Below are 27,286 nucleotides of genomic sequence, written 5' to 3'. Positions count from 1 at the left end.
CTACTCCTATCTTGCCATTCAAGGACAAAGTTCCAGACTGCTCCTAAAGAAAGTATCACCAGCTTTGTAATATATTCGCCTACAAATGTCAAACCAAAAACGCCTTTAACAAGGTCAAAGTTTCAGTCTGACACTGGCCTCCCAGAATCATATACAACTACACCCACAGATTCAGACAGAGTTATAAAGCGTGTATCTTACCTTCGCTTTCTCAGTTTCTTTTTGGACATCCGAAAGGAATGATTCCCAGGACTGTATGTCCGACTCTATGTCAGGATATGCTGCAGAATCACTGAACAGGAAGGAAAATAAGAAATGATTAATGGTGATCAATTTAAAACATGTGAAAAACTACCAAGAAAACCAAACATGAGAGATACATTTAATAGGATTGATAACACACATGCACATTTTTTATTATTTATGATTTGGGGCTATGCAGGGATCACTCCTAGCGGGCTCAAGGGACCATAGGGATGCCCGGGATGGAACCCAGGTCGGCTGTGTGCAAGGCAAACGTTCCCCTGTACTATCGCTCTGGCCCGTAGACACAGCTATTAGAGAGTGAAGTTGCAGCCGGAGAGATAGTATAGTGGGGAAGCTGCTTGCACTGCACACTGCTGACCTGGGTTCAATTCCCTGCATTCCATATGGTCCCTATAGCCCTGCCAAGAGTTGGGCCCTGGGCAAATAAAACAAAAAAATTGGGGCTAGAGCAACAGAACAGCGGGTAGGGCGTTTGCCTTGCATGCAGCCGACCTAGGTTCAATTCCCAGCATTCCATATGGTCCCCTGAGCACTGCCAAGAGTAATTCCTGAGTGCATAAACCAGGAACTCTTGTGGATCGCCAGGTGTGACCCAAAAAGCAAACAAAAAAAACCAAAAAAAACAAAAAAAAAATAAAAATAAAAATCACATTTTCTAATATGCTTTGCCTTTTCCCCACATAGTAATGAATTTATTCCAAAATATGAACGAACCACACATCAATGTAAAATCATGAATCTAATTTTGCTGATATGTCTTGATTTTTTCCAACAAGTGAACATGTACCGGTTACATAACTATTAAAGGGGTCTTGTCTATCGAACATGATGGCCACTCAAAACCTCTACTGCAAACTACAACGCTCTAAGGGAAAGGCTGAGCAAAAGGGAATGCCCTGCCACAGAGGCGGGGTGGGGTGGGGGTGGGAGTGTGAGAGGGCTAGTAGGATCATTGGTGGTGGAGAATGGGCACTGGTGGAGAGATGGGTACTCAACCATTGTATAACTGAAACCCAAGCATGAAAGTTTGTTAAGTCTACAACTGTACCTCATGGTGTTTCACTAAAAAAAAAAAAAAAAAAACAAACAAACAAAAAAAAAACAAAAAAAAACAAAGGGGTCTTGTCTAATAGAAGATACCCCCTGCTATCAGTTCTAGCCAATCTACTGCGTTACAGGGGAGATGCGGGACCACACCTGCTCACGAGCTTGAGGTTCTTCAGGTATGCCTCAGCCTGTGACTCCAGGATCTGCAACTTGTACATCTCCGTCTCCTTCCAGGTTTCGAGCACAGAGACCTATCATTACACCCAAGAACGCCTTAGTGATCTCAAAACGGAAAAGCGTAAACGCTTGTAAGGTTGGTAAGCGGAAACGATATAAACGGTCACCTTCACCATTGCCCTCATATAACACTCTGAGATCAGAAGCACCAGATTATGTTACTGTTTCACACAAGTGAAGACGCTGAAAATTTCTAGCTCTGGAAATGAGGACCAAAGTCAGGTAACAACGAGGTACCCTCGGGGATCATTTCTCAAGACACAGAACACAAATACAGACAGGTGAGCACTGGGAGTACTTATCCACCAGAACGAACCCTAAGCAAATCAACTTATTTTTGTCCCCAAGAACCGCCTGCCTGCCATCTCATTGCTGCATGACTGGGGGGTGCACATGCCAGGCCGTGGCAACTTGCAGATTTTATAAAATTTGATACAGTGTGACGCCTGTGTCCCTCGCACAGTGCAGAGGCTTGCACATAGCTGTGGCGCTCACACGCGGCCCCTCCGAGGTCACACTACTAGCTGAGACATTGCTCTCCTGGTTAGCTGCGTTTCTTTCAGGGGCTGCCGCGAGCCAACCTGTTGGTCCCGCAGCATCCTGGACTCACCTCTGCAGACATCGCTCGGCTAAGGCTCTCTTCGTAGTTTTCCTTGCCTTTTTTTATGCAGTCCTCAATCTGCATTTTCTCATCAGAGAATGGGTTACTGCAAATGGGAAGGGAAAAACAAAGGTCTTGCAAAAAGCTTAACCATGAGGTTATCAGAGTTTAAGCCCAGCTTTGAAATGATGCCACAGACATACATAGAACATCTTCTAAATTCTTGTCTAGTACACAGACTCACACGTGGGTGTTGTGTGTTTTACAAATGATCAGAGGAAGATTGGGAATTCAAACCACTGGTGGGAATTTGAGAAACTGGTTCACTCTTTCTGTGAGGGCAGGTAGAATATGGCCTGGCAATAACAACATATTTTATAGGTAACCCTTCATTCTAAGTCAGAAATTCTATTCTGACCAATAAGGAAATAACCAAAAAGGGAAAAGTGATTTTTTTTTTTTTTTGCTTTTTGGGTCACACCCAGTGATGCTCAGGGGTTACTCCTCCCTCTGAACTCAGGAATTACTCCTGGCGGTGCTTGGAGGACCATATGGGATGCTGGGAATCGAACCCGGGTCTGCCGCGTGCAAGGCAAGCGCCCTACATGCTATGCTATCACTCCAGGCCAAAAAGTGATTTGTTAATCTCTCTATAGTAATACACTTTAAGACAACAACAGAAAAATTTGTGGGCCACACCTAGCTCATGCTCAGGGATTATTCCTGTCAGGGCTTGGGAAAACCATACGTGGCAGAGAATAAACCCAGATTGGCTATATACAAGGCAAACACTCCACATGCTGTGCTATCGCTCTGGCCCATAGTAATAAACTTTTTTTTGGGGGGGGGGGAGGATTTTTGGGTCACACCCGGCGATGCACAGGATTTTCTCCTGGCTTTACACTCAGGAATTACAACTGGCGGTGCTCGGGGGACCACATGGGATGCTAGGAATCGAACCTGGGTCGGCCTCGTGCGAGGCAAACACCCTACCTACAGATAAATACTGGAAACACGGAAAGGGCACATGCTGTCAAGCCCCTGGACCATCAGCTATGCTGCCGAACCCCCCAGAACCTTCTGGTCTTAGCATCGACCTACACAGCCTGGCTAGCCAGTGTCATTGGGTGACGCCACCCACCTGCCCTGTCTACAAAGAACCCCAACTTGCCTGATTTCAGGAGACTCATCCAGGAAGAAGTCATGTTTCTTATCATTTTCATCGTTTTCCTCATTTTTCTCAGTAAGCCTATTGTAAGGATAACCACGAAATTTTAATTCTCAAGGATTTTAAAAACACGATCCCACAGAACAAATGCTTACCATATCCATGAAAACATTTCTTCTAATACATTTGCTTTCATTTCTATTATGTTCTAAAGAGTCTCCCCCACCCCCACACCGTGGTCAGCCTGAGGGAAGAATAAGTAGGCTTTAAGAAGAAATTAAAAAAAAAATTCCTATAGTCTTTTGTAATTTATTGTCAGCAATTCTATCCCATGTAGTTACAAAGCAACTGACAAATCTGTTTGTGGAAGCAGTTTGCATGCTAACACAGAAAACATTTTTTTGGGACTGAAGTCATAGTATAGTGGGTAGGGCATTTTTCTGCCACACAACTGACCTGGGTTCGATCCCCAGCATCCCATATGGTTCCCCAAGCCCCACCAGGAGTGATCCCTGAGTGCAGAACCAGAAATAACCCCTGAGCACTGCAGGGTCACTGTCACTGTCCTCCTGTTGTTCATCGATTTGCTCGAGCGGGCCCAGTAACGTCTCCATTGGAGACTTTGTTGTTACTGTGTCTGGCATATCGAATACATCACAGGTAGCTTGCCAGGCTCTGCCATGTGGGTGAGATACTCTCGGTAGCTTGTCGGGCTCTCCGAGGGGCGGAGGAATCGAACTCGGGTCAGCCATGATGGCCGTGTGCAAGGCAAACGCCCTACCGCTGTGCTATCGCTCCAGGAGGTGGCCCCAAAACAAAACAAAACAAAACAAAAAAAAGTTTTCTTATCAAGTGCTTCATCTGTTTTGTCTAGTTCGATAGTATGTCTGAGTTGACAATATGTTAATTCACGGGCAAAACCAACAGAACAGCTAAAATCAGCCCAGGCTGTATTAGGATTCAATTAAAGGGTCATTAACTCAACCACTGAGTTTGTTACACAGTGGTGGATAATAAGCTCAGAATCCGTATATCATCCGTCTGGGGAAAGAGAGACAGTTAGAGACAGGTTAAGAGAATCTTCAAACAAATCTGGCCCATCTGACAATCTCAGTATCTATGATGTATTAAAGGTTCTTCAAACTATAAAGTCAAATTAAACAAATTTTACATTCAGAATATTAGCAATATAAATATCACAACCTTTGTAGAACCTTAGCTTTAGGTAGAACCCGAGAGACTAGTCTCAGGCTATATTTTTTGGGGGGAGATAGGGGGGCAATCCCAGCAATGCTTGGGGGTGACTCCAGTCTTTGCACCCAGGAATTACTGCTCGGTGGTACTCAGGGTGGTATACGGAGTGCTTAAGACTGAGGGTGGGTCGGCCGGCTATGAGGCAAGCTCCCGGCCCACTGTACTATGGATGTGGCCCAGGGCCCTCACTTGACAGAGAAGGAAAGAGAGGGTCCGAGTTGTAAGCTCACAGAGACGGAGGCTGTGCAGCCAGCGAGTCCTTGGCTGATTTGCACGTTAGTTTCCCTAAAAACACAGCAGCTGGAAAAACCATTTTAGGGAGATAATTCCCAAATACATGTTCCTTAAGCGATAAAAAGGATCATGTCAATTTTGTTTTGCTTTTTGGAGCACACCCGGTGGGATCACTCCTGGCAGGCTCAGAGGACCAGCTGGGGTGCCAGAGACCAAACGCAGGTCGACTACATGCAAGGCAAGTGCCGCACCTGCTGCAGTATCACTCTGGCCCCAGATACTCGAAGTATTTACTGGCGTAATTTGAAAGTGAACATCAAAGATGTCAAAAATACCCCAAAATACAACCCCCACTTCAAACCACAATGAACCATAAAAATCCGACTGCCTTTCACTTGTTGCTTACTTTTCACTGGCATTTAAAACCTTTTTCATCTTCTTCTTCAGGGCTTTGAGTTTTTCTTGAATTTCTTTCTTCTCCTGCTGCCATTTTTTGACTTCCTTTTCCAAGTCCTGAAGGAACCAATTTAGTTCAGTCTTTGAAATCTAAAAAAAAAAAAAAAAAAAAGGAGTTAAATGAATACGGGAAGATTTTACTTTTTTTGGTTTGGTTTCACAGGCACAGTGGACCATACACAGGGTCACTCCCAGCTCAGTGCTCTACCTGTGAGTCTACCTGTGAGCCTAATACTGGAATGCTGTAACTGCTTCCTTTCCATCAACGACTCCATGCCCAGCAGAGCAAGCAGCTAGTCACAGCAAGCTACAATCCTTCTGAGCCCGAGATGCAGTGTCATACCAAACAAGGGCTCAGACCTCCCTGCTCTCTCAGCAGCAAACCAGAACAAGAACAGAGAAGCCCGGAGGGATAGGCCAGACAGGGCATTTGCCTTGCAAGTGGCCTACTTGCCTTTGATCCCTGGTATCCAGTATGGTCTACCGAGCACCATCAGGACTAATTCCTGAGCACAGAGTCAGGAGTAACCCTGAGAATTGCCAGGCTTGACACACCCCCACCCCTAAAAAAGAAAGAGGACAGAGACAGCACAATGGGAAGGGTATCTGTCATGCACGCTGCTGACCTGAGTCACCAGCTGTGCTATTGCTCCAGCCCCAGTGGTCTATTTTCTATTGGGGGTGGTGGTGGCAAAAGTGGTGCTTGAGTGACCACTTGGGTGCCAGGGATGGAGCTTGGAACCTCCAGGTGCCCACCTTGCTGTTCTATCACTCTGGCTAGGGGGCTAACCCGGATCTGCACATACTCCAGTATATACTCCAGCTCCTTGGGGCCTCCTCGCTGCCCAGGTGTTGCTTTTTTTTTTTTTTGTTTGTTTGTTTGTTTGTTTTGGCTTTTTGGGTCACACCTGGTGGTGCACAGGGGTTACTCCTGGTTCATGCACTCAGGAATTACCCCTGGTGGTGCTCAGGGGACCATATGGGATGCTGGGAATCAAACCCGGGTTGGCTCGTGCAAGGCAAACGCCCTACGAGCTATGCTGTCACTCCAACCCCAGGTGTTGCTTTTTAAAAAATTCTGGGGGCTGGGGTGAGGGAGAAGGCGAGAGAGGGGAGAGGGAATAGCAGGTAAAGCAGTTCTGGTGGCTGGAGAGGGAATTCAGAAGTCAAGGCACTTGTTTTGCCATGTGGCAAAACCCCGTTCAATCCCTAGCACTGCCAGGAGTGATCCCAGAGCACAGCTGGGTGTGACTCAAAATGCCAGTCCCTACCTCCCAAAATAAAACCCAACCCAACTTCTTCTGAACCTGAGAATTCTCTACAAGTTTTATATCTCTTTTCAACAGGGCCGGCTGTTGAAAACCAGCAATACTTTCAGAGGGCACCTGTGTGTCCACACCGGTCATGTACAAAGAAAACATTCTCTGTAGTAGTGTTTCTGATCATTAATATGAGGAGAAAATAAAGCAGTACTGATTGAAAAAAAAAAAAAACCCAAAAAACTCAAACCAAAAGAAAGCAGCTAAATGTTCAGCAATGGGAGCTTATCTCTTCTGCTCAGGGGCTTGTATCCCCTCCACCCCACACACCTGTGTTCTGGAGTCTGAGCTTCCTGCTCAGGCTCTGCCCATTGGGTCACGAGGACCAGCTCAGCTGAAGGAATTCGGAGTCTCCTCCGTAGGGAGAGGACCCAGAGTGGACCCACAAAGCCCGCAGGGAATATTGGCAGTGAGGTCAGCACTGAGAAAGACCTCAGGACACTCCATCCGTGAGGCTTTCCGTGCTCCTGGGAGCCGCTGTGCTGACCAGTCAAGGGCCCAGGAGGTGTTCTTAGGCAGCAGAGCTCCAAGGACACGTCCGTGCCGTGGCCTCTGGCCTGGGGACAGCCATCCTCATGTCCTCTGCAAGCCCGAGTGCGGACTCATCTCCACGCTGACGACACCCAGGCTGGCCCGTCTGGAAAGCCTGCTTCTACCCGAGTCACTCCTGTCCCGTGGCCGCTGGCCACAGCATGCCTTGCCATTCGGCTCTGCTTCTATTCCGAGCCAGTGATTTCACTGTGGAACCAGTCCTTGGGCGGTGACGTGCAAACCAAGTTATGCCAGGGCAGAAGAACCTACTTGGCAGGTATCCACAGGCACGAGGTGTAAGAAACACTCATGCATGTGGTTCAGTCATGGAAAATCCTACGCACACGCAAGCAGCCTAGGATGACACAGCAAGCTTCTCCTGCTGACCGGGCCAGACACACAGCCCTGCCTTCTGTGTGTGCGAAGGGTCCCTCCACACGCAGACCACGAGCACAACCATGGTTCACGAACGACCATAGCTCTCCTCTGCTCTGCTGGAGAGCAAACCGAGTCAGCCTCCCCTGCACAGAAACAGGTGTGTACTGCATATGCCAGAAAGCCAGGGAGACAGACGGGGCACCGGCTCTTCTTAAAAACCGGCCGACACTCTTGAGAAGAGCCGGGGAAATCAGGCTCACAGACTCAAAGACGAGGCCAAGCAGAGCGGGGGCTCTCACCGCCTCTCCCCTGCGTGCTTGACACTCTAACCTCTCAAGCACACAAAGGAAGAAGAGTACATAGGATGCGCGCAGAACAAATTCGGAAATGGGAAAGGCCTCAAGCCAGATGGAAATCCCACTTACTCCCCCCCCCCCCCCCAGCTGTCCACCGTCAGCAGCTGCGGTTCCTACACCCGCCTCCTGTGTGGCTACATGCATCCCCACATGAATGTAACCCACACCTTTTTTTTTTGGGGGGGGGGGGCACAATTGGCCGCAGGGTGAGTGAGGGGAGACAGCCCTTGTGTGTACTGGTGGACTGAACTCAGGGTTCTCGCATACAAAGCATGTGCTCCCCAGCATGAATGTATGGAACCTGAATCTTCCAGGTCATGCAAAACTTATAAAGAACATGATTCAGTTTCTTGGGCCACACCTAGCAGTGCCGGGGTCAGAGGTACTCCAGAGACTATGGAATTCCGTGGATCAAACCCGGCCCCTGGAGGTAAAAAGCATTTACTTTGTCCCTTTGACCAAATATCACCACATGCTATAAAATAGATTTCATTTGGTTCAGTCTTCCCCCAAGTAGCTTTTTCAAACGTGTGATCCATCCACACTATGCTAGGTAGCCTTAATTTTATTTCCCTCTTCTGATTATTAAGAACAGGAAACCAAGCATCGACTCTGATTCCAGCTGTTTCCATCTTTCAAATCTCTTCAGCCACAGGGCAAGTGTCAGTCAGTCCTAGACAGTTTGTAACCTTGACAAACTGGCCCTTTTCTTCTGCAAACAACGAATCTGAATACATGTGTGATCTGATGAAGGTCCAACTTTAAGCTAATTTCCTTCCATTTCATATGATCCCCTAGCTATTGATCCAGACTTTTGGAATAATTTCTTTCTTAATTAATATCCCCTTGCTTACAGAAGATCTTATTTTTTAATTTATTATTTATTTATTTTTGCTTTTTAAGTCATACCGATTGATGCTCAGGGGTTACTCCTGGCTCTGCACTCAGGAATTACTCCTGGCAGTGCTCGTGGGACCATATGGGATGCTGGAAATCGTACCTGGGATAGCCGCGTGCAAGGTAAATGCCCTACCCGCTGTGCTATCGCTCCAGCCCACTCACACTAACTCTCAATATGGAAAAGAATTTTGTTTTACTGTTTTATTTTGGGACCAAACCGATAGTGCTCAGGGCTTACTCCTGGAGGGACTCAGGACCATATGGGATTCCAGGGATTAAACCCAGGTCAGCCATGTGCAAATGCCCTAAATGTGCACTATTTACTCTCTCAATATACGGAAAATACCTGAGCTCAAACTAGTTACCAGAATACAGATTTAAGTTTAACAGGAGCAGGCAATGCATAGGATGGATCCTTTGTCTCACATGCAATGTGGCAGCTGAGTGAATTTCAGTTCACTTAAGTTCATGAATAAGGCTCTGCTCAGGGTGCCATGCGCTGACTGACACAGACCCTTCGGACAGGATTACCTTGTTTTCTTCCAAGTTCCGTGTCAACTTTTCTTCCAAATCCTTGGTCTCTTCTGAACCCTGGAGTTTTTTCTGCTCGTAATTGTCACAAGCTTCCTGAAGCTGCTCTTGTAGAACATGGTACTCCTTTTCAATCTCTGAAATATCCCCCTAAAAGTAAAATGACAAAAATCATCGACTGTAAGCAGTTTGTTAAAATGTCTCTGATCTGGTTCTGAACCATCTTTATATAAAGCACAATAAAAAGGCAGGTGAAAATTTACAGAAGAAATACCACAATAATTCAAAACTTAAAAACCTCTAAACACAGTTTAATAAAAACAGCCCATTAATTCATGCTGAAACTTTTCCACCAGTACAATACGTTCTGAATATTTGTTTCAGCAGGTTTCACAGTCAGTCTGAACGTTATTCTCCACAAGTTCCAAAATGTACCACATTATTTATCATGGATACAACCTTACCTCTTTTTCTCATTTAAGATTTGTTCTTTTTTTCCCCTTTTGCAGTGGTAGGGATGAAATCCAGGGCTTAACACATGCCAGGCAAAGTGTCTACTGCTAAGCTACACCCCAGGTTTTCCCACCATTTTTCAGCTATTATTTTTAACACAGTCCTAAGGGTTATCTGCTCACTGTTTTGGGGTTTGCTGGACCAAACCCAGTGGTGTTTGGGGACCCACGCAGTGCCTCTTGCAAACAAAACATTTTAAGGCTTTTGAGAAATAGTAACCTGTTGAGAATATTCACCTATTTCCATTTTCTGTTTTAGTGAATGTGATTTGAATTTTATCAAAAACCTTTTCAGCAACTATAGAGTTGATTAAATCTATATTATTATTCTTGTTTATTATTTTGATTTTTGGGTCACACCCAGCGATGCACAGGGGTTACTTCCGGCTATGCACTCAGGAATTACTCCTGGCGGTGCTCAGGGGGACCATATGGGATGCTGGGAATCAAACCCGGGTTGGTCGTGTGCAAGGCAAACGCCCTACCCGCTGTGCTATCACTCCAGCCCCCCTCTATTATATATACATATATATGTTTCTCCCTCCATTATATTTTTAAAAGGGACAGAAGTAATAGTGCAGTGGGTAGAGTGTTTGCTTTGCATGCGGGCAAACCAGGTTCGATCCCCAGCTTCCCGTATTGTCCCTTGAGCCCCACCAAGAGTAATTCTGAGTGCACAGCCAGAAGTAATCTTTGAACATCTTTGGGTGTGGCCCAAAAACAAGAAATAAACAACAGAATTTTCCTTTTTGGTTTTTGGGCTACACCCAGTGGTGTTAAGAAATTACTCTTAAGCGGTGTTCAGGAAATCAAACCAAAGTGGCCGTATACAAGGTAAGTGCCCTTCACGCTGTACTATTCTGGTTCCAAATAACTTTTAATATATTAACACAGGGAACATAATGATATTTCAACTGAATCATCCTTAAGGTGGTGACAGTCTTTATAATGCATCCACATTATTAATAATGCATCCACATTATTAATGTGAATAAATCCTAACTTAGGAAAGTGTCATTTATACATTTAAAGTAATAAAACCACTATACTTTGAAATAAGTAAGCGATGAAGAAATTTTTCTTCCACTCTTACTCCCCTTCCCAAATTCCTTATATTATGTATGTTTATATACATAAATTTAGTTTTTATGTTCTAAAACTTATACGCAATTAGCTTGCTCCAAACTAATTCTAGCGTGTCATTTCTATTCAGCTAATAAAAATTAAATTGTTAAACAGTTTAATATGATTTTTTTTCAAATAATGCAAGATAGCACTTGAGTATGGTTTTTAACTCACCTGTTTAGTCTCAAAAGGATCATAGGGCTCAGTATTGACTTCTTGATTCATTATATCCCAAGACACCTTAGGGAAAAAAACAAACATTTAATGTCTCAATTACTCCAGAAAAATAAATCCATCATGTAATAACACCAAGAAATGTGAAACAATACTTTCAAGATTGAGGAGGGGGAATTTAGTTAATAGTTTACGCTTTCCTAAAAATACCTGTACTAGTCAAGTAAAAATGAGTATTTAGCATTATTATCCAACTTTTTTTATAATAATCTAGAAAGCTAATTGAAGGAGCAGAAGGAAAATCCAGCACGAATGCAATGGAGCCAAGCCCAATAGCATCACCTCTGGAGAAACTAAAATCCCTGCTCACGCTGGCAAGGAAGGAACCGTGTGTGTGTGTGTGTGTGTGTGTGTGTGTGTGTGTAAAACATACTCCCCTCCTCCTCTTTTACTGCCTCTGCTCTCCAGTGGGGCCGTGTGTGAGTCTCTGTGTGTGTAAGTAACATATTCCCTCCTCTTTACTGCCTGTGCTCAGTCGTACAAGGGAGCACCCTCAGCTGGGAGTACCCCGGTGTAATGTGGAGCTAAAGTCAACGTGGCTACCTCTCACGTGGGGACAAACCCTCAACAGCTGCAGTCATCTCTCGATCCTCGCTTATGGGCCCTAAGAAGATCACATCCGCAGACACCACTGTCTGTGCAAACACTGAGTAGAGGGAAAAGGGACCGAAGACTCTGTCAGACTCCGTAAAAAATTTAAAAATATTTTTAAGTGAGGGACCAGAGAGAAAGTACAGCGCCCTTGGCTTGTACTCGCCTGGCCCATCTTCAATCCCCAGCATCCCACAGGGTCCCCGAGCCCATCAGGACTGATCCCTGAGCACAGAGTTAGGACGAAGCGATGAGCACCTCTCTATGGATATGGCCCCAAACCCAAATTTTTCTAGGTGGCCTCACTAACCACAATAAAATCAATTACTATGAAGTAGCTGAATAAATATAAAGCAGTCAAAAATAAAGCAGAAAGGGCTGGAGCAATAGTCCCTAAACTGATTTGTTAAAAACTAGCATTGACGGGCTGGAGAGATAGCACAGCGGGTAGGGCATTTGCCTTGCAAGCGGCCGACCCGGGTTCGATTCCCAGCATCCCATATGGTCCCCTGAGCACCGCCAGGAGTAACTCCTGAGTGCAGAGCCAGGAGTAACCCCTGCGCATCGCTGGGTGTGACCAAAACATAAAAACAAACAAACAAAAAATAATCAAGTGGAAGCATTTAAAAAGATGTTCTTCCTGGGCTGGAAAGATAGTCCAGGAGGTTAAGGTGCTTCCTTGTACACCGCCCCCCCCCCCCCCCCAGTCTGTGGCACTCCTGTTTAAGAATCACCTGTGTAGCAGCCACTTTTGTCTGTGGAACATCTGCCACGTGGCTGGCACTGCCCACACCGCCTTCGCCGTGGCTGCCTTCTCCGCTTGCTTCACTGTGGGCTTTGCCAGGTGCATCATCGGTGCCAGTCAGAGGCTCGGCAGGGGGTGCCGGGGTGACCGGTAGGACCTGCGTTTCCGACGGCCCCTGGCTCGCAGGGATGCCCTCAGCATTCAGCGGGGTACCCTCGAGACCCTGAGTGCCGGCCTCGGCCGCAGTGCTGGCCCCGATCGAGGGCACCACGGGCACCGGAGCCTGCAGCGGGTACTCGGGAGCGACACCGGCCACCGGAGTGTAGACATTGGTGTACTGTGGCACGCTGGTGATAACGTTGATGTAGCCGGGCGGTGTCTGGGAGAGGCCGTAGCCCTGGAAGGGGACGTAGGTGCAGTATCCCGTGACGAGCTGGGGCTGGGTCCAGTAGGTGGGCTTCACGGCCTCCGCCCCATGCTGGGGAGCAGCCTCCTCGCACACGGGGGCGGTGGCATCGGAGGTGGCGGCTTTGGGGGCCTCCTCCTTGGAAACTGGGCCGGAAGGATGGTTGGGGACGGGCTTGGGCTTCAGAGCATCCCTGGCTGCTGCGGGAGGATTGGCAGGTCCCGCCCCGGGCGTCTCCGACGATGGCACCGGAGGGGCTTCACACACTGGCTTAGGCTTGACGTCGGGTTTGAACTCCCGTGCGGCTGGATTCAGAGGGAGTTTGCTGCGCAGAAACTCTCCGGATTTGGAGATTTCTTCCACTTTGGTTTTCATGTTCTTCTTCTTCCTCTTCTTCTTGAGGCGGGAGGCGACCTTCTTCAGCGCAATGCAGTTGTCGATTAAGACGAACCGAGGGCAGGCCAGGAGGAAGGATTTCAAGCCGCCCGCTTTCTCCAGGATCTGTCGGGTTTCTTCGGGAAAGAACTCGTATTCCTCGGAGAACATCTTGTTACTTGTGTCCAAGGGACCGTGTTCCTCCAGCAACTGGGAAAAGTAACTGAGAAAAATTGATATTTACATGAGTTAAGGCAACGAAGTACTGGTACGTGTTTATCTGATTAAAAAAAAAAGTTTACCAAAGGTCTCCTAAAGAAGATACTATTTCACATGCTTATTAATAAAAGTATTACTTTTTGTGTGTTTGGGGAGCAGGCCCCCCCCCCCCCCCGCCAAAAAAAAAGCCAAACCAAATGAGGGTATTCTATCTCTACCATACCAGGAAGGAAAATATATAACATTGAGTGCTAACAAGGAGGAGAACTTATTTTCGAGGAAGTCGGTAAAAAAGAAAAAAAAGAAAGAAAAAGCACATGAAGCCTTTTATTCCCATGTCAAGTTATTACCACTTATAATAAAAATGTAACTATCTATGTACTCAACTGTTCAAGAATCTCTAGAAATATCTGTCATTTACACTTCAACTCCCAAGAAAACCAAGAGTCTGTCACCGAACATCTGTTTTTTTTTCTTTTTTGCTCACACCTGGCTATGCACAGGGGTTACTACTGGCTCTGCACTCAGGAATTAGTCCTGACGGTGCTCAGGGGACCATATGGGATGCTGGGAATTGAACCTGGGTCAGCCGTGTGCAAGGCAAACGCCCTACCCACTCGCTGTGCTATCACTCTAGCCCCTGTCACCGAATATCTGGGATGAACTAAGGAGGGAAGAAAGAATGGACTGAGTCAAAGTTTTCTCAGAAGACTCTCAGCATTCAAATTAAAATTTTTTTCCCGCCCCCTTCCTGCTTTTGCCCCCCATCACCACTCCCAGCTGTACTCAGGGATTACTCTTAGTATAGAAATCATTTCAGTCACTCATCATGGGACCAAAAGGGATGCCGGGGATTGAACCCACTTCGTCTGCAAGCAAGGCAAGCACCATACTTATGTACTAAGCTCTGGCCTCTCACCTTTAATGTTTATTGCAGATTTTTGTATTGTTTTTCATTTTTGTGAAGTAAAATACATTAATAAATGGGAGAGAGAAATAAGTAAGGGCTATAACACGGCCTTGCCCATCGCAACAAAGAAGAGCGACCACATGTCAGCAAGCCGGGGAGAGCCCAGAGCAGAAGGCCTTTACCTAGACTTCACTCCCTGCCTCATCTAACGAGGGCGTCCCACAGTGCTGACCAATGCCAAGCAAAATCTGCCTTTTCTCTCAGGTTCCCTCAAGTGACGTTGTTATGAGATGTCACTTGTTATGAGATGTCAAGCAGCTGCTCCCACCAACAGGGCAACAAATTCAAATCATCACACGCCTCTGTCTCCAATATGTCCTTGGGAATTCGTAACAAGGAGATACTGACTGGGCACTCAGGCCCATTGGGGCACAACGAGAGTGTGACCAGCAGAAGGTATCTATGTTTAATCCTGAGGGCTCTAAACACAGGCACCAAGAACATGCAACTAACTTGGTATATTAGACGACAAAACCTGTGAAATTACGTTTTCCTCCCTCTGGGCAGATGAGCCAAGGATTCCCTTTCATAAAAATAAGGGATAGAGCTACAGTACAGTGGATAGAGCTACAGTACATGCAAACGCCTTGCATGTGGCCGACCCGACCCGGGTTCGATTCCCGGCATCCCATATGGTTTCCTGAGCACCGCCAGAAGTAATTCCTGAGTGCAGAGCCAGGAGTAACCTCGGAGCACTGCCGGATGTGACCCCAAAAAGCAAAAACAAACAAACAAAAAAAAAGGGATAGAGAGTGAGAAACTGAAAACATCTGGCAGCTTAAGTATGCAATCCCAATGGGAGGAATCATGGAATACTCACTCATACAGAGTCGAGCACTTCTGCTTGGGGTTAATGTCCCATAGCTTCTTGTTGCGGATAACATACTCTCCGCTGTGCTGCTCATACAGGGCTTCGAATTCTTCCACATCCTGCCGGAGATGGTCAGGTACCACAAATGGGCCTGAAGAACTTGAACTGCTTCTGCCGATCAAAGACAATTTGGTAAATAGTAAAGTTTTAGGTGAACACAAAACAAGTTTAAAATAAGGACAAGTCACAGTGAGACACTACTTGGCTGTCAGGAATGATGCTGCCATACAATTTGTTGATCTAAGGAGGGATCTAGAGGTATCGTGCTAAGAGAAATGGGTCAGAGGGAGAGGGACAGACATAGAAGAAGTTGGTATTGGAACATTGTAGCTTAAAACCCATTCATGAGTCTGGAAAGAAAGATGGCGGCCGCACGGGAGCCTTGTGGAATGCGGGTTTGAGCCGGGCTCGGGGGGGGGGGAGCGGCGGGGACCTCATGGGAAGGGGGGCTTTGTGGGCCGTCCCCCACGCCCCACCGAGGTCGCCAGCTGCCCCCCACGAGCGGCTCTCCGGCACGGCCACGGCCCCGGAGGCACAAGGACTTAGCACAGAGAACCAGCCGCTTGGAGCAGAAAAGCAAATGGACTTGTGTTGATCCGCGCCACCAAGCCTGCCCGGAGGGGGAAGGGCGTTGACCAGCCCGCCCGCTCCTCTCTGGAAAGAAAGATGGCGGCCGCTCGGGAGCCTTGTGGAAAGCGGGTTTGAGCCGGGCTCGGGGGGGGGGAGCGGCGGGGACCTCATGGGAAGGGGGGCTTTGTGGGCCGTCCCCCACGCCCCACCGAGGTCGCCAGCTGCCCCCCACGAGCGGCTCTCCGGCACGGCCACGGCCCCGGAGGCACAAGGACTTAGCACAGAGAACCAGCCGCTTGGAGCAGAAAAGCAAATGGACTTGTGTTGATCCGCGCCACCAAGCCTGCCCGGAGGGGGAAGGGCGTTGACCAGCCCGCCCGCTCCTCTCTGGAAAGAAAGATGGCGGCCGCACGGGAGCCTTGTGGAAAGCGGGTTTGAGCCGGGCTCGGGGGGGGGAGCGGCGGGGACCTCATGGGAAGGGGGGCTTTGTGGGCCGTCCCCCACGCCCCACCGAGGTCGCCAGCTGCCCCCCACGAGCGGCTCTCCGGCACGGCCACGGCCCCAGAGGCACAAGGACTTAGCACAGAGAACCAGCCGCTTGGAGCAGAAAAGCAAATGGACTTGTGTTGATCCGCGCCACCAAGCCTGCCCGGAGGGGGAAGGGCGTTGACCAGCCCGCCCGCTCCTCTCTGGAAAGAAAGATGGCGGCCGCACGGGAGCCTTGTGGAAAGCGGGTTTGAGCCTGGCTCGGGGGGGGGGGGGGAGCGGCGGGGACCTCATGGGAAGGGGGGCTTTGTGGGCCGTCCCCCACGCCCCACCGAGGTCGCCAGCTGCCCCCCACGAGCGGCTCTCCGGCACGGCCACGGCCCCGGAGGCACAAGGACTTAGCACAGAGAACCAGCCGCTTGGAGCAGAAAAGCAAATGGACTTGTGTTGATCCGCGCCACCAAGCCTGCCCGGAGGGGGAAGGGCGTTGACCAGCCCGCCCGCTCCTCTCTGGAAAGAAAGATGGCGGCCGCACGGGAGCCTTGTGGAAAGCGGGTTTGAGCCGGGCTCGGGGGGGGGAGCGGCGGGGACCTCATGGGAAGGGGGGCTTTGTGGGCCGTCCCCCACGCCCCACCGAGGTCGCCAGCTGCCCCCCACGAGCGGCTCTCCGGCACGGCCACGGCCCCGGAGGCACAAGGACTTAGCACAGAGAACCAGCCGCTTGGAGCAGAAAAGCAAATGGACTTGTGTTGATCCGCGCCACCAAGCCTGCCCGGAGGGGGAAGGGCGTTGACCAGCCCGCCCGCTCCTCTCTGGAAAGAAAGATGGCGGCCGCACGGGAGCCTTGTGGAAAGCGGGTTTGAGCCGGGCTGGGGGGGGGGGGAGCGGCGGGGACCTCATGGGAAGGGGGGCTTTGTGGGCCGTCCCCCACGCCCCACCGAGGTCGCCAGCTGCCCCCCACGAGCGGCTCTCCGGCACGGCCACGGCCCCGGAGGCACAAGGACTTAGCACAGAGAACCAGCCGCTTGGAGCAGAAAAGCAAATGGACTTGTGTTGATCCGCGCCACCAAGCCTGCCCGGAGGGGGAAGGGCGTTGACCAGCCCGCCCGCTCCTCTCTGGAAAGAAAGATGGCGGCCGCACGGGAGCCTTGTGGAAAGCGGGTTTGAGCCGGGCTCGGGGGGGGGAGCAGCGGGGACCTCATGGGAAGGGGGGCTTTGTGGGCCGTCCCCCACGCCCCACCGAGGTCGCCAGCTGCCCCCCACGAGCGGCTCTCCGGCACGGCCACGGCCCCGGAGGCACAAGGACTTAGCACAGAGAACCAGCCGCTTGGAGCAGAAAAGCAAATGGACTTGTGTTGATCCGCGCCACCAAGCCTGCCCGGAGGGGGAAGGGCGTTGACCAGCCCGCCCGCTCCTCTCTGGAAAGAAAGATGGCGGCCGCACGGGAGCCTTGTGGAAAGCGGGTTTGAGCCGGGCTCGGGGGGGGAGCGGCGGGGACCTCATGGGAAGGGGGGCTTTGTGGGCCGTCCCCCACGCCCCACCGAGGTCGCCAGCTGCCCCCCACGAGCGGCTCTCCGGCACGGCCACGGCCCCGGAGGCACAAGGACTTAGCACAGAGAACCAGCCGCTTGGAGCAGAAAAGCAAATGGACTTGTGTTGATCCGCGCCACCAAGCCTGCCCGGAGGGGGAAGGGCGTTGACCAGCCCGCCCGCTCCTCTCTGGAAAGAAAGATGGCGGCCGCACGGGAGCCTTGTGGAAAGCGGGTTTGAGCCGGGCTCGGGGGGGGGAGCAGCGGGGACCTCATGGGAAGGGGGGCTTTGTGGGCCGTCCCCCACGCCCCACCGAGGTCGCCAGCTTCCCCCCACGAGCGGCTCTCCGGCACGGCCACGGCCCCGGAGGCACAAGGACTTAGCACAGAGAACCAGCCGCTTGGAGCAGAAAAGCAAATGGACTTGTGTTGATCCGCGCCACCAAGCCTGCCCGGAGGGGGAAGGGCGTTGACCAGCCCGCCCGCTCCTCTCTGGAAAGAAAGATGGCGGCCGCACGGGAGCCTTGTGGAAAGCGGGTTTGAGCCGGGCTCGGGGGGGGGGGGGAGCGGCGGGGACCTCATGGGAAGGGGGGCTTTGTGGGCCGTCCCCCACGCCCCACCAAGGTCGCCAGCTGCCCCCCACGAGCGGCTCTCCGGCACGGCCACGACTCCAGGGCACAGAAACCAATCTCTTAACTAGCTAACTTTTCATAGAAATTCTTCCAGGGTCAATAAGTAAAATAGCAGAAATTCAAAACCGCGCGGCCGCTATTGCGGCCGCGCGACATCATTTTGTTCTTAAACCAAGTTGTAGAAAGCAAATCATTTCACAACGCTGTTTCAGCATGTCTGATTGGGGGGGGGGGGGGTCGTAAACTCTAAACAATAATTGTGCATCTTCTATCGAAATAATCTATCTAGTCAAAGTAGATAGAGTATTAACTAGAACTCATCTGCCTCACAAAGAATTGGGAGGGGTGGGAGGTGGGGGTCTATTGGGGTTCGGGGTTAAAAATGAGTATTGGTAAAGGGAAATGTGTTTGGTATCTACATGACTGAGACCTAAACCCGAAAGCTCTGTAACTTTTCCCACAATGATTCAATAAATAAATAAATTAAAAAAAAAAAAAAACCCATTCATGAATAAGCAACTCATCATAATTCAATTAAAATATTTAAATACATTATATAAAGAAATAACAGGTAACATACTCAATTATAATGCAACAAACTACCACATAATTTAAGGTTGAACAGTTACTGTTGACAATTACTATTTAGATACAAATATCTGACTGAGAAAATAGGAGAATTAAAAATTTTCTTAGCCCATGTTAAATTGGGATTGGTATAAAATAAGCTCTTCAGGATTTCTTATCAGCCCTTAAAAACCATAGGTCAAGCTATACCAGAGCCAAGAAGGGTCAGAATAGCTAGTCATACCAGAGACACATTTTCAGAAAGAGAAATTAGAAAAAACACAATTTTCAAGGACATCTAGTAGGGCCAGGGCAATAATATGGAGGGTAGGGCCTTGCATGTAGGCGACCTGGATTTGGTCCCTGGCATCCCACATGGTTCTCCAAGCACCATCATGAGTAATTCCTGAGTGCAGAGGGAGGAATAACTCCTGAGCATCGTCTGATGTGGCCCAAAAAGCCAAAATAATAATAATAATAATAATAATAATAACGTACATTAAGTAAACTTTACTTAAAGTCCTTAACCTTGAGTTGAAAAAAACATAAAAATTAGCCAATACTCATTATCACAGAATATTATTTCATGGAGATCTTTCTTGTTTTTTTGTTTTTTAACCACTTTTCCTTGTTGGCTGAAAGCAGAAATTTTAACCCCATTTTCTCTGGTGGCGTCCTTTCTGACCTTTTTTCCTTCTTGTGCCCCCCGTTTTCTTATTGATTGACCCCCTAATCTCAAGTGGTGCCCCTGCTTGATAAATGTTAACAAAATTAACTTCACATAACATACTTTTATTTAAAAAAGAAAAATTATACTTACTTATGGTCGTCACTGGAAGTGGTTGCATCATTATTTGGTGTTATTGAAGTTTTTCCAGATCCAACTAACATAGGCTGGTTTCAAAAAAAAAAAAAGGCAAAAATGACAATTATTTTGTACCTTAAAATTCCACAGGGGGAGGAAATTACTATTAAATGATCACTGTTTAGGGGCCAGAAAGATAATATAGCAGTAGGGCATTAGCCCTGTATGTACTTGACCCGGATTTGATCCCTGATGTTCCATATGGTCCCCCAAGCACAGCCAGGAGTAATTCCAGACTATAGTGCCAGGAATAATCTGAGCAGCATCACAGGTATGCCCCAAATCAAAAAAGAAAAAAAAATTTAAAACGGGGAAAAAAAACTATAAATATGCATGCAGTGTGTAGGGTTTATCTAAAATTTCTCATGAATATGAAGACACTAATAAAACTTTCATCAACGAAGAACAGGCTCAAATGAACAGTCATTTCCAATCCTTAAAAAAAACATTTTAAAAAATATCACTTAGTTTAAATTTCTGTTCTCCCCTTCCTTTTGGGTCACACCCAACAATGCTCAGGGGTTACTCAGGGCTTTGCAATCAGGAATTACTCCTGGCAGCGTTCAGGGGACCATAAGGGATGCCAGGGAACGAACCTGGATCGGCCGCGTGCAAGGCAAACCCCCTACCCGCTGTCGCTCCGGCCCCAAAATTTGTTTTGAACAAAGACTCAAAAATAAAAATCAAAAGGTCAGATGCAACTTTCAGCCTCCGAGTATATGTTCATTTTCTTGCATCCCTCCCATACCTGTCCTCATACCCAAGATATGAGGGCCTACTTATCCCTCAGGCTGAGCAAGGCCTGCTGAAAGGCAGAGACCCTATTTCTTATGAGACTGATTATCGATCATTTCTTAAAGATTAGTCACATACATTTGAACAAAAATTATTTCAGTAAAAGCACTCAAATACTAGAAACTTACTCTGCTTTGTTATCCATTTTAAAATTCAGCTTAGTAACAACAGGTGACAATTACTAAGGATTTTCGACCCAATAAGCATAATAACTCCTTTACTGTTAGCAATAATAGGCATTGCTAATGACCCTATGCTTTTTGGGTGAGTGGGGAAAGGTTGGTGGGTAACACTGAGGACTGAGGTACACGCATGGCAAGTGCTAAAACCCTTCTAAACCATCTCTCCAGCCCTAACTGTTCTGTCCTAGAAACACAGATACTGACACATTTGTTACTTCATGACCCAGGAAATTAAGAGTAAGCTCACATAGATGATTAAAGTATAATATGATTAGTAACAGTTATATAATTGGGGGCAGAATGATATTACAGCAGACAAGGAGCTTGCTTTGTATGTGCCTGACCCAGGTTAAGCCCTGGCAGCCACAAATGCTCCCCTGAGCACTGCCAGGAATGATCCCACCGAGTGCAGGGCCAGGACTAAGTCCTGAGCACCTCAGAGAATGTCCCAAGCCCCTACCCCACCCAATGATATAATTAATATATTCAGAAAATACCCATACCTTTGAATCTTTTTGTTTCTTTTTCTTGCCTTTGTTTTTTATCTTGATAGAATTAAACTAAAACATGGGGGGGAAAGAGAGAAAAGTCAAGAAACTCAAAATTCAGTATATAAAGCTCATTATAAAGATATAGAATATATATATTACATTTTAATGAAGAAATATAGTATGACAGTCATATTACTTATAATAGAAAATAATAAAAAGTTTGATGCTAATGCCGAAAATAATTTAAATTGCTCCAACATTTTAAACTAATTTTCAACACGTTTATTTATTTCAAATAATTAATCGGGCTTTAAAATAATTCTATGGGGTGTGGGGGGGTGAGACAGGAGGGAAACTGGGGACATTGGTGGTAGGAAATGTACACTGGTGAAGGGACGGATGTCGGAACATTGTATGACTACCCAATCATAAAACACTGTGTATCGGGGCTAGAGCGATAGCACAGTGGGTAGGGCATTTGCCTTGCACGCAGCCAACATGACCGACACAGGTTCGATTCCCAGCATCCCATATGGTCCCCTGAGCACCGCCAGGAGCAATTCCTGAGTGCATGAGCCAGGAGTAACCCCTGAGCATCGCCGGGTGTGACCCAAAAAAAAAGCAAAACAAACAAAAACAAAAACAACACTGTGTATCTCACTGTGATTCATTTAAAAAAATAAATAAACAAAAAATTCCAGTTATGGGCTCTTAACAGTTTTTTTAATTAATTCTTTTGTTAGAGCCAAATAAGATATTCCACATCCAGTTAGACTGGGGCACAATACTGAACATAAAGAAGCATTTATGTTCCGAGTGTGTCAGTATTTATTTCCAAACATAGTTTGGCAGATTATAGAGCATAGATTAAGACAAAGTTTCAAATATAGATGTGATCCAAAAAAAAAAATCAGAAAACAACCTTCATATTAAAAAACTACCACAACATAGAGAAGAAGGCAACTCTGGCCATTATTTATTTTAAACTAGCTACGAGCTACGAGCTACTCAAAACAAAGCCTTTTGTAACTCAGGAAAAAATTAAAGTTTTAATTATACAGACGGCTTCACTTTTATGCAAGAGTATCACCCAGTACTCTTTTTCCTATTTTTAATATATTAACATTTATTAACTAACATTTTCTGAATGGTTTAATGGAACCTCAGAGTCTGCTTGCTGCTTTAATTGGAACAGAAAGACGAAGGTTTAACTTTCTAATAAAACAGTAACCATTTTTTCAAAATCTCTAATTTGGAACGCCCCCTGGGCTATTGAGGCACAGGTCTGGGTAATACCTCCTTCTGCTGACACAAATTCGAAGGAACATTTAATGTGCTCCAGCAACTCACCGGCAGATCTCCGCTGTCTTGCTTCCTCAGTACGGTACAGCGGCTGTCTGTGGGAAGATAAACAGGGTTTTGTGAGGAAATGAGTGAACATGTCACCATCAAATACACACACCAGACCCTCCAACGAAACCACCCTTGGCATTATGAACATCTTACATTCTATGTGGTGTTGACACTCTTCATTTTTTACTTAAAATTTTGAAATTTTATTTTCATAAGTTTGTTCATATTAATTGAAAGCGTTGACACTCTTTACAAAAAAAAAGAAAGAGCAAAAAAGGTCAACCAAGTGGGAAACCAACTACAAAGAACCACAAACTGTTCAGTCCGAGGCACATAAAATCAATGATCTCCTGAGAGCCCAACTCTACCCTGCGAGTGAGGAACACCAAGATGCACAGAACAGTCTCTGCGATCAATACACCACATTCCTGTCGTGTTCTAGAAAACAGACAAACACCTGTAACCCAGAGCACTAAGTGCCGTGATAAACACAGCGGAGACAAACCTCATGGAGTACTGGCCCTTTCCAGGGGATAGGTCCAAGAAATAACTAAAGCGGAGACATGAGGTTCAAAGGAATCGCAAACCGGGGGCTGGAGCCATAGCACAGAGAGTACGGCACCTGCCTTGCACGCGGCCAACACGGGTTCGATCCCCCAAATCCCACATGGTCCTCTGAGCACTGCCGGCAGTAATTCCTGAGTGCAGAACCAAGAGTAACCCCTGTGCATTGCCAGGTGTGATGCAAACAAATAAACAAAAACAAAACAGAACAAAACAAAAAACCAAAATACCAAAGGAATCCCAAACAGAGGAGGCTGTAAAGTGCAGGGCAGACATGAGCTCAGCTAGACGACGGTGCATGAGGAGAGTGAGGAAAACCCACTCAAAAATGTAAGGTGCAAGCGCACACACACACACACACGAAGAAGAAACCGAGTCAAGTTCTTCCTGAATGAAACAAGTTGTGGAAGAGGCCCAAGTGGGAACATAAAGGCAGATTTGGAGTGGGAGGATGCAGAGGCCTGGAGACCAACTGGAAGCCAGTCACAGCAACGGGCTAGTAATCATGGAAAGATGACTACGTTCTGGCCATGGGAAGGGCAGGAGTAAGACACAGCCAGTCTGCGCTGAGAAGGTGATCATGGGACAAGTGAAGAGCTGAGACCAACTTCAGGATCTGATAATCACAAGACAGACAGCAATGCTAATTTTTTGGGGGGGGACGGGTTGGGTTTGGGCCATACCCTGCGATGCTCAGGGGTTACTCCTGGCTTTGTGCTCAGGGATCACTCTTGGTGGTGCTCAGGGAACCACATGGGGATGCCAGGGATTGATGGGGTCAGCAATGCGCAAGGCAAATGCCATACCTTTTGTATTATCTTCCTGGCGCTCAATGCGATTTCCCCCCCCCCCCCACCCTTTGGATCACACCCAGCAATGCACAGGGGTTACTCCTGGCTATGCACTCAGGAAATACTCCTGGCAGTGCTTGGGAAACCCAATGGGACGCTGGGAATCAAACCTGGGTTGGCCGCGTGCAAGGGAAATGTCCTACCTACTGTGCTATCACTTCAACCCCTCAACGCTGGTTTTTAACAAATCAATTTAGGAAGCCTAGGGTTGAAAGCAGATTTACCCATATGGCCCCACAGGATTATCCTGGTCGTTTACATTAATTTATTAAATCTCTTGGTTGTCTACACTGCTTTGTTAAATACATTTTGTTACAGGCCCAGTGGTTTCGGGAAGTTTTAAGAGAACCATTCCTTTAGAGGAAAAGAAGAAAACGCAGTAAGGGTGCAAGGCAGAGTTAAGGATCGGATCAATCAATCAGCCAGTCATTGATTGGTGGTTTCCAATTCTATGTCTCAAGGGTGGAAAATAATCACAGCTAGATGGGCTGCAATCTTCAGGTGGAGACACGAGACCCAGAAAAATGCGAATGAGGGGGAGGTGTATCTTTTTTTGAGTTTACTTTTGTGTGATCCAAACATGCATTGGGTTTTGTGAGCTCAGCCCAGGCAGCGTTTTATTACCAGCAGTAGCAAACTGATGGCAATAAATTCAGGCTATCCGGTAGCATGTCACGTTCAGTCCTGAAGCAGAGTCCTGGAAAAATAAAGCCATCTAGGTTTGAATCTGCTCCCTAAGAAACGCAAAACAGCAAGCCTTCCATTTCTTCCTACCGCACTGGCCTCTACCACATGACACTGTTGTCAAGGCCAGACCTCGTATGTACCCTTTAACAGAGCACGGATCTTGAAAGGCCTAACTCTGACCATACACAGACCCATGAAACCACGAGATAAAGGGACCATGAAGAAGCGTAGTCCTTTGTAAGACACGCATGTGATTATCAACAAAAATTAAATTCAGTTACTACCTAAGAACACCAGACTTCTGAAGCAGAACGACCACAGAGATTGCTGGTTCTAAGTCCTCTCATTTGTGCAATAGAGAAACCGAAATCCAAGAGGAATCGCCCACTAGCTACTGCATTCTGCCATGCTGATCTCCTTGCTCTGATTCACACCGCTCCTCAATTTTCGCCCATCTTCTGTCTTAAGCCTGGACGTCAACCTTTCCAAGCCCATTTCCCGGTCATGTGCAATTTAAACACTCGCCAGCATCAAGGCTGCCCTCCTCCTTGAATGCACCACATACCCGATCCTCCCCCTGAACCCTTTGGTACCTTTCCTGGACCTTTATTGAGGACCTAAGGTGATTGAGAGCAGGGACGAGTACAAGCACCTCTAAGGCCCGCATTAACAGGGACCCGGGAAACAGCAGAACCCAAGAGGGTTTTACAGGACTAAATTAGAGAGAGGCTGATCAACTACTGACAGCTCCCAGAGTTGGGGCCTTTTCCCATTACCGCAGAGGCAGGCTCTGCCTTGAGTCTGCAAACATCACACATGCCTGTAGGACATCTCTTTCCTAAATGTTCCACATCAAAACACCCATCCTAGTCAAGAACCTGACAAAACGCCTAAAATGAGAACAGTATAATATGCTGTTTGTATAATGTTCTCATCTGACTAATTCTACAACTCCCAGATTAAAAGGTTAATGACATTACAAAAAAATTTTAATATTCTTAATCACAAACTCCCCCCCCCAAAAAAAACCAGTTGTACCTTAATACTGTTCACTCTTTTCTTAAATATGTAAAAATGGTTAAGTACAATTCCACCTTCCCCCCAGATGCAGTATTTGAACTTGGTCCACATACCCATTATATCAAAGAATTCATCCAAGGCATTATGCAGGCCAGGGAACTTGTCGCGATGGTCCTCCAGCAGCCAAATTAGACACCGCGCCTCCGTCACTGCTGTGGGCTCACAGAAATAACTCAGCTGCTTCCCTTCGATGGAAGCCAGTTTATGGCCGTACTTCTCGTTCCAGAGGAAAGTCATGATGCTAAAGTCAAGCTCCTTAAGAGATGCTCCGTATCGAGAGAAAAAAGATCCCGTGGCATCTAAGCCTAAAAGAAACACAAAACCCAAGTTTGCGATTAAACATAGTGAGAGCACAAGGCTGGCCTCCAAAAGGCCTTCCCTTCGGCTGCTTACACTCTCAGTGCTTGGGCATCCAGTCACATATTTAAAAAATTTCACGTGGGGCTGGAGCGATAGCACAGCGGGTAGGGCGTTTGCCTTGCACACGGCCGAGCAGGGTTTGATTCCCAGCATCCCAGAGGGTTCCCCAAGCATAGCCAGAGGTAGTTCCTGAGCGCAGAGGCAGGGGTAACCCCTGAGCATGGCCGGATGTGACCCAAAAACAAAAAAAAATTCACGTAACATTAAAATGCCAATAATAATTCATATCCATCAATGGTTCGCCTTACAAGCGGCCAACATGGTCGACCCGAGTTCGATTCCTCCGCCCCTCTCGGAGAGCCCGGCAAGCTACCGAGAGTATTCGATATGCCAGACACAGTAACAACAAAGTCTCCAATGGAGACGTTACTGGGCCCGCTCGAGCAAATCGACGATCAACGGGAGGGCCTTTACCTATCCATCAATGAGGTAGGACAAAGGCATCTATTATGTTTATGAAACTTTATCAGTAGTCTCTGCAACCCAGACTTCTAAGAACCCTAGAGAGAGACCTGGCAGGCTCACTCTCCTGCACCTGGTCTTCTGCAATCCTTTTTAGCGTTTACGGAGGGAGCGAGGGAGTGTGGGCAGCTCCCTGCGGCAGTCAGGAGTGACCCCTGCTGGTGCTCAGAGACCATCCTAGGGAGAGAAGTTTGCAAGGCCCATTCTTGCTTTCTCGTCCACTTGTACCCTTTGATGCAATAACTGGCCACTGAGTCACCTTCTGTGTAAGGCCATCTGCTACTGTAGTGATAACATAAACCAACAAAGAACACTGTCGGGAGCGAAGAGATAGTACAGGGCTTAGGGCACCAACATTAAGGTGTTCGCCTTGCACAAACCGATTCCAATTTGATCCCCGGGACCACAAATGGTCCCGTGAGGAA

At 47.6% G+C, this 27,286-nt stretch overlaps 1 protein-coding gene across 1 annotated transcript in view; it reads right to left on the bottom strand.

Annotated features, from left to right (window-relative positions):
* Positions 1-27,286, bottom strand: part of TTC3 (tetratricopeptide repeat domain 3) — an 86,398-nt gene that overhangs the window by 9,542 nt on the left and 49,570 nt on the right. The window contains exons 28-40 of the mRNA XM_056119245.1: positions 26,033-26,284; positions 22,795-22,841; positions 21,457-21,513; positions 19,932-20,005; positions 15,277-15,438; positions 12,476-13,490; positions 11,091-11,156; positions 9,280-9,429; positions 5,215-5,354; positions 3,324-3,401; positions 2,162-2,258; positions 1,465-1,565; positions 202-292 (exon numbers count right to left, since the gene is read on the bottom strand). Of these exons, the coding sequence (XP_055975220.1) occupies positions 202-292; positions 1,465-1,565; positions 2,162-2,258; positions 3,324-3,401; positions 5,215-5,354; positions 9,280-9,429; positions 11,091-11,156; positions 12,476-13,490; positions 15,277-15,438; positions 19,932-20,005; positions 21,457-21,513; positions 22,795-22,841; positions 26,033-26,284 (2,330 nt within the window). The remainder of the gene's footprint in view (positions 1-201; positions 293-1,464; positions 1,566-2,161; positions 2,259-3,323; positions 3,402-5,214; positions 5,355-9,279; positions 9,430-11,090; positions 11,157-12,475; positions 13,491-15,276; positions 15,439-19,931; positions 20,006-21,456; positions 21,514-22,794; positions 22,842-26,032; positions 26,285-27,286) is intronic.

This window comes from Sorex fumeus, unplaced genomic scaffold, assembly GCF_029834395.1.
Source record: "Sorex fumeus unplaced genomic scaffold, SorFum_2.1 ptg000041l, whole genome shotgun sequence".
In the NCBI taxonomy this organism is placed as follows: domain Eukaryota; kingdom Metazoa; phylum Chordata; class Mammalia; order Eulipotyphla; family Soricidae; genus Sorex; species Sorex fumeus.
The sequence above is the reverse complement of the archived record's forward strand: the minus strand, read 5'-3'. Positions and strand labels throughout refer to the sequence as shown.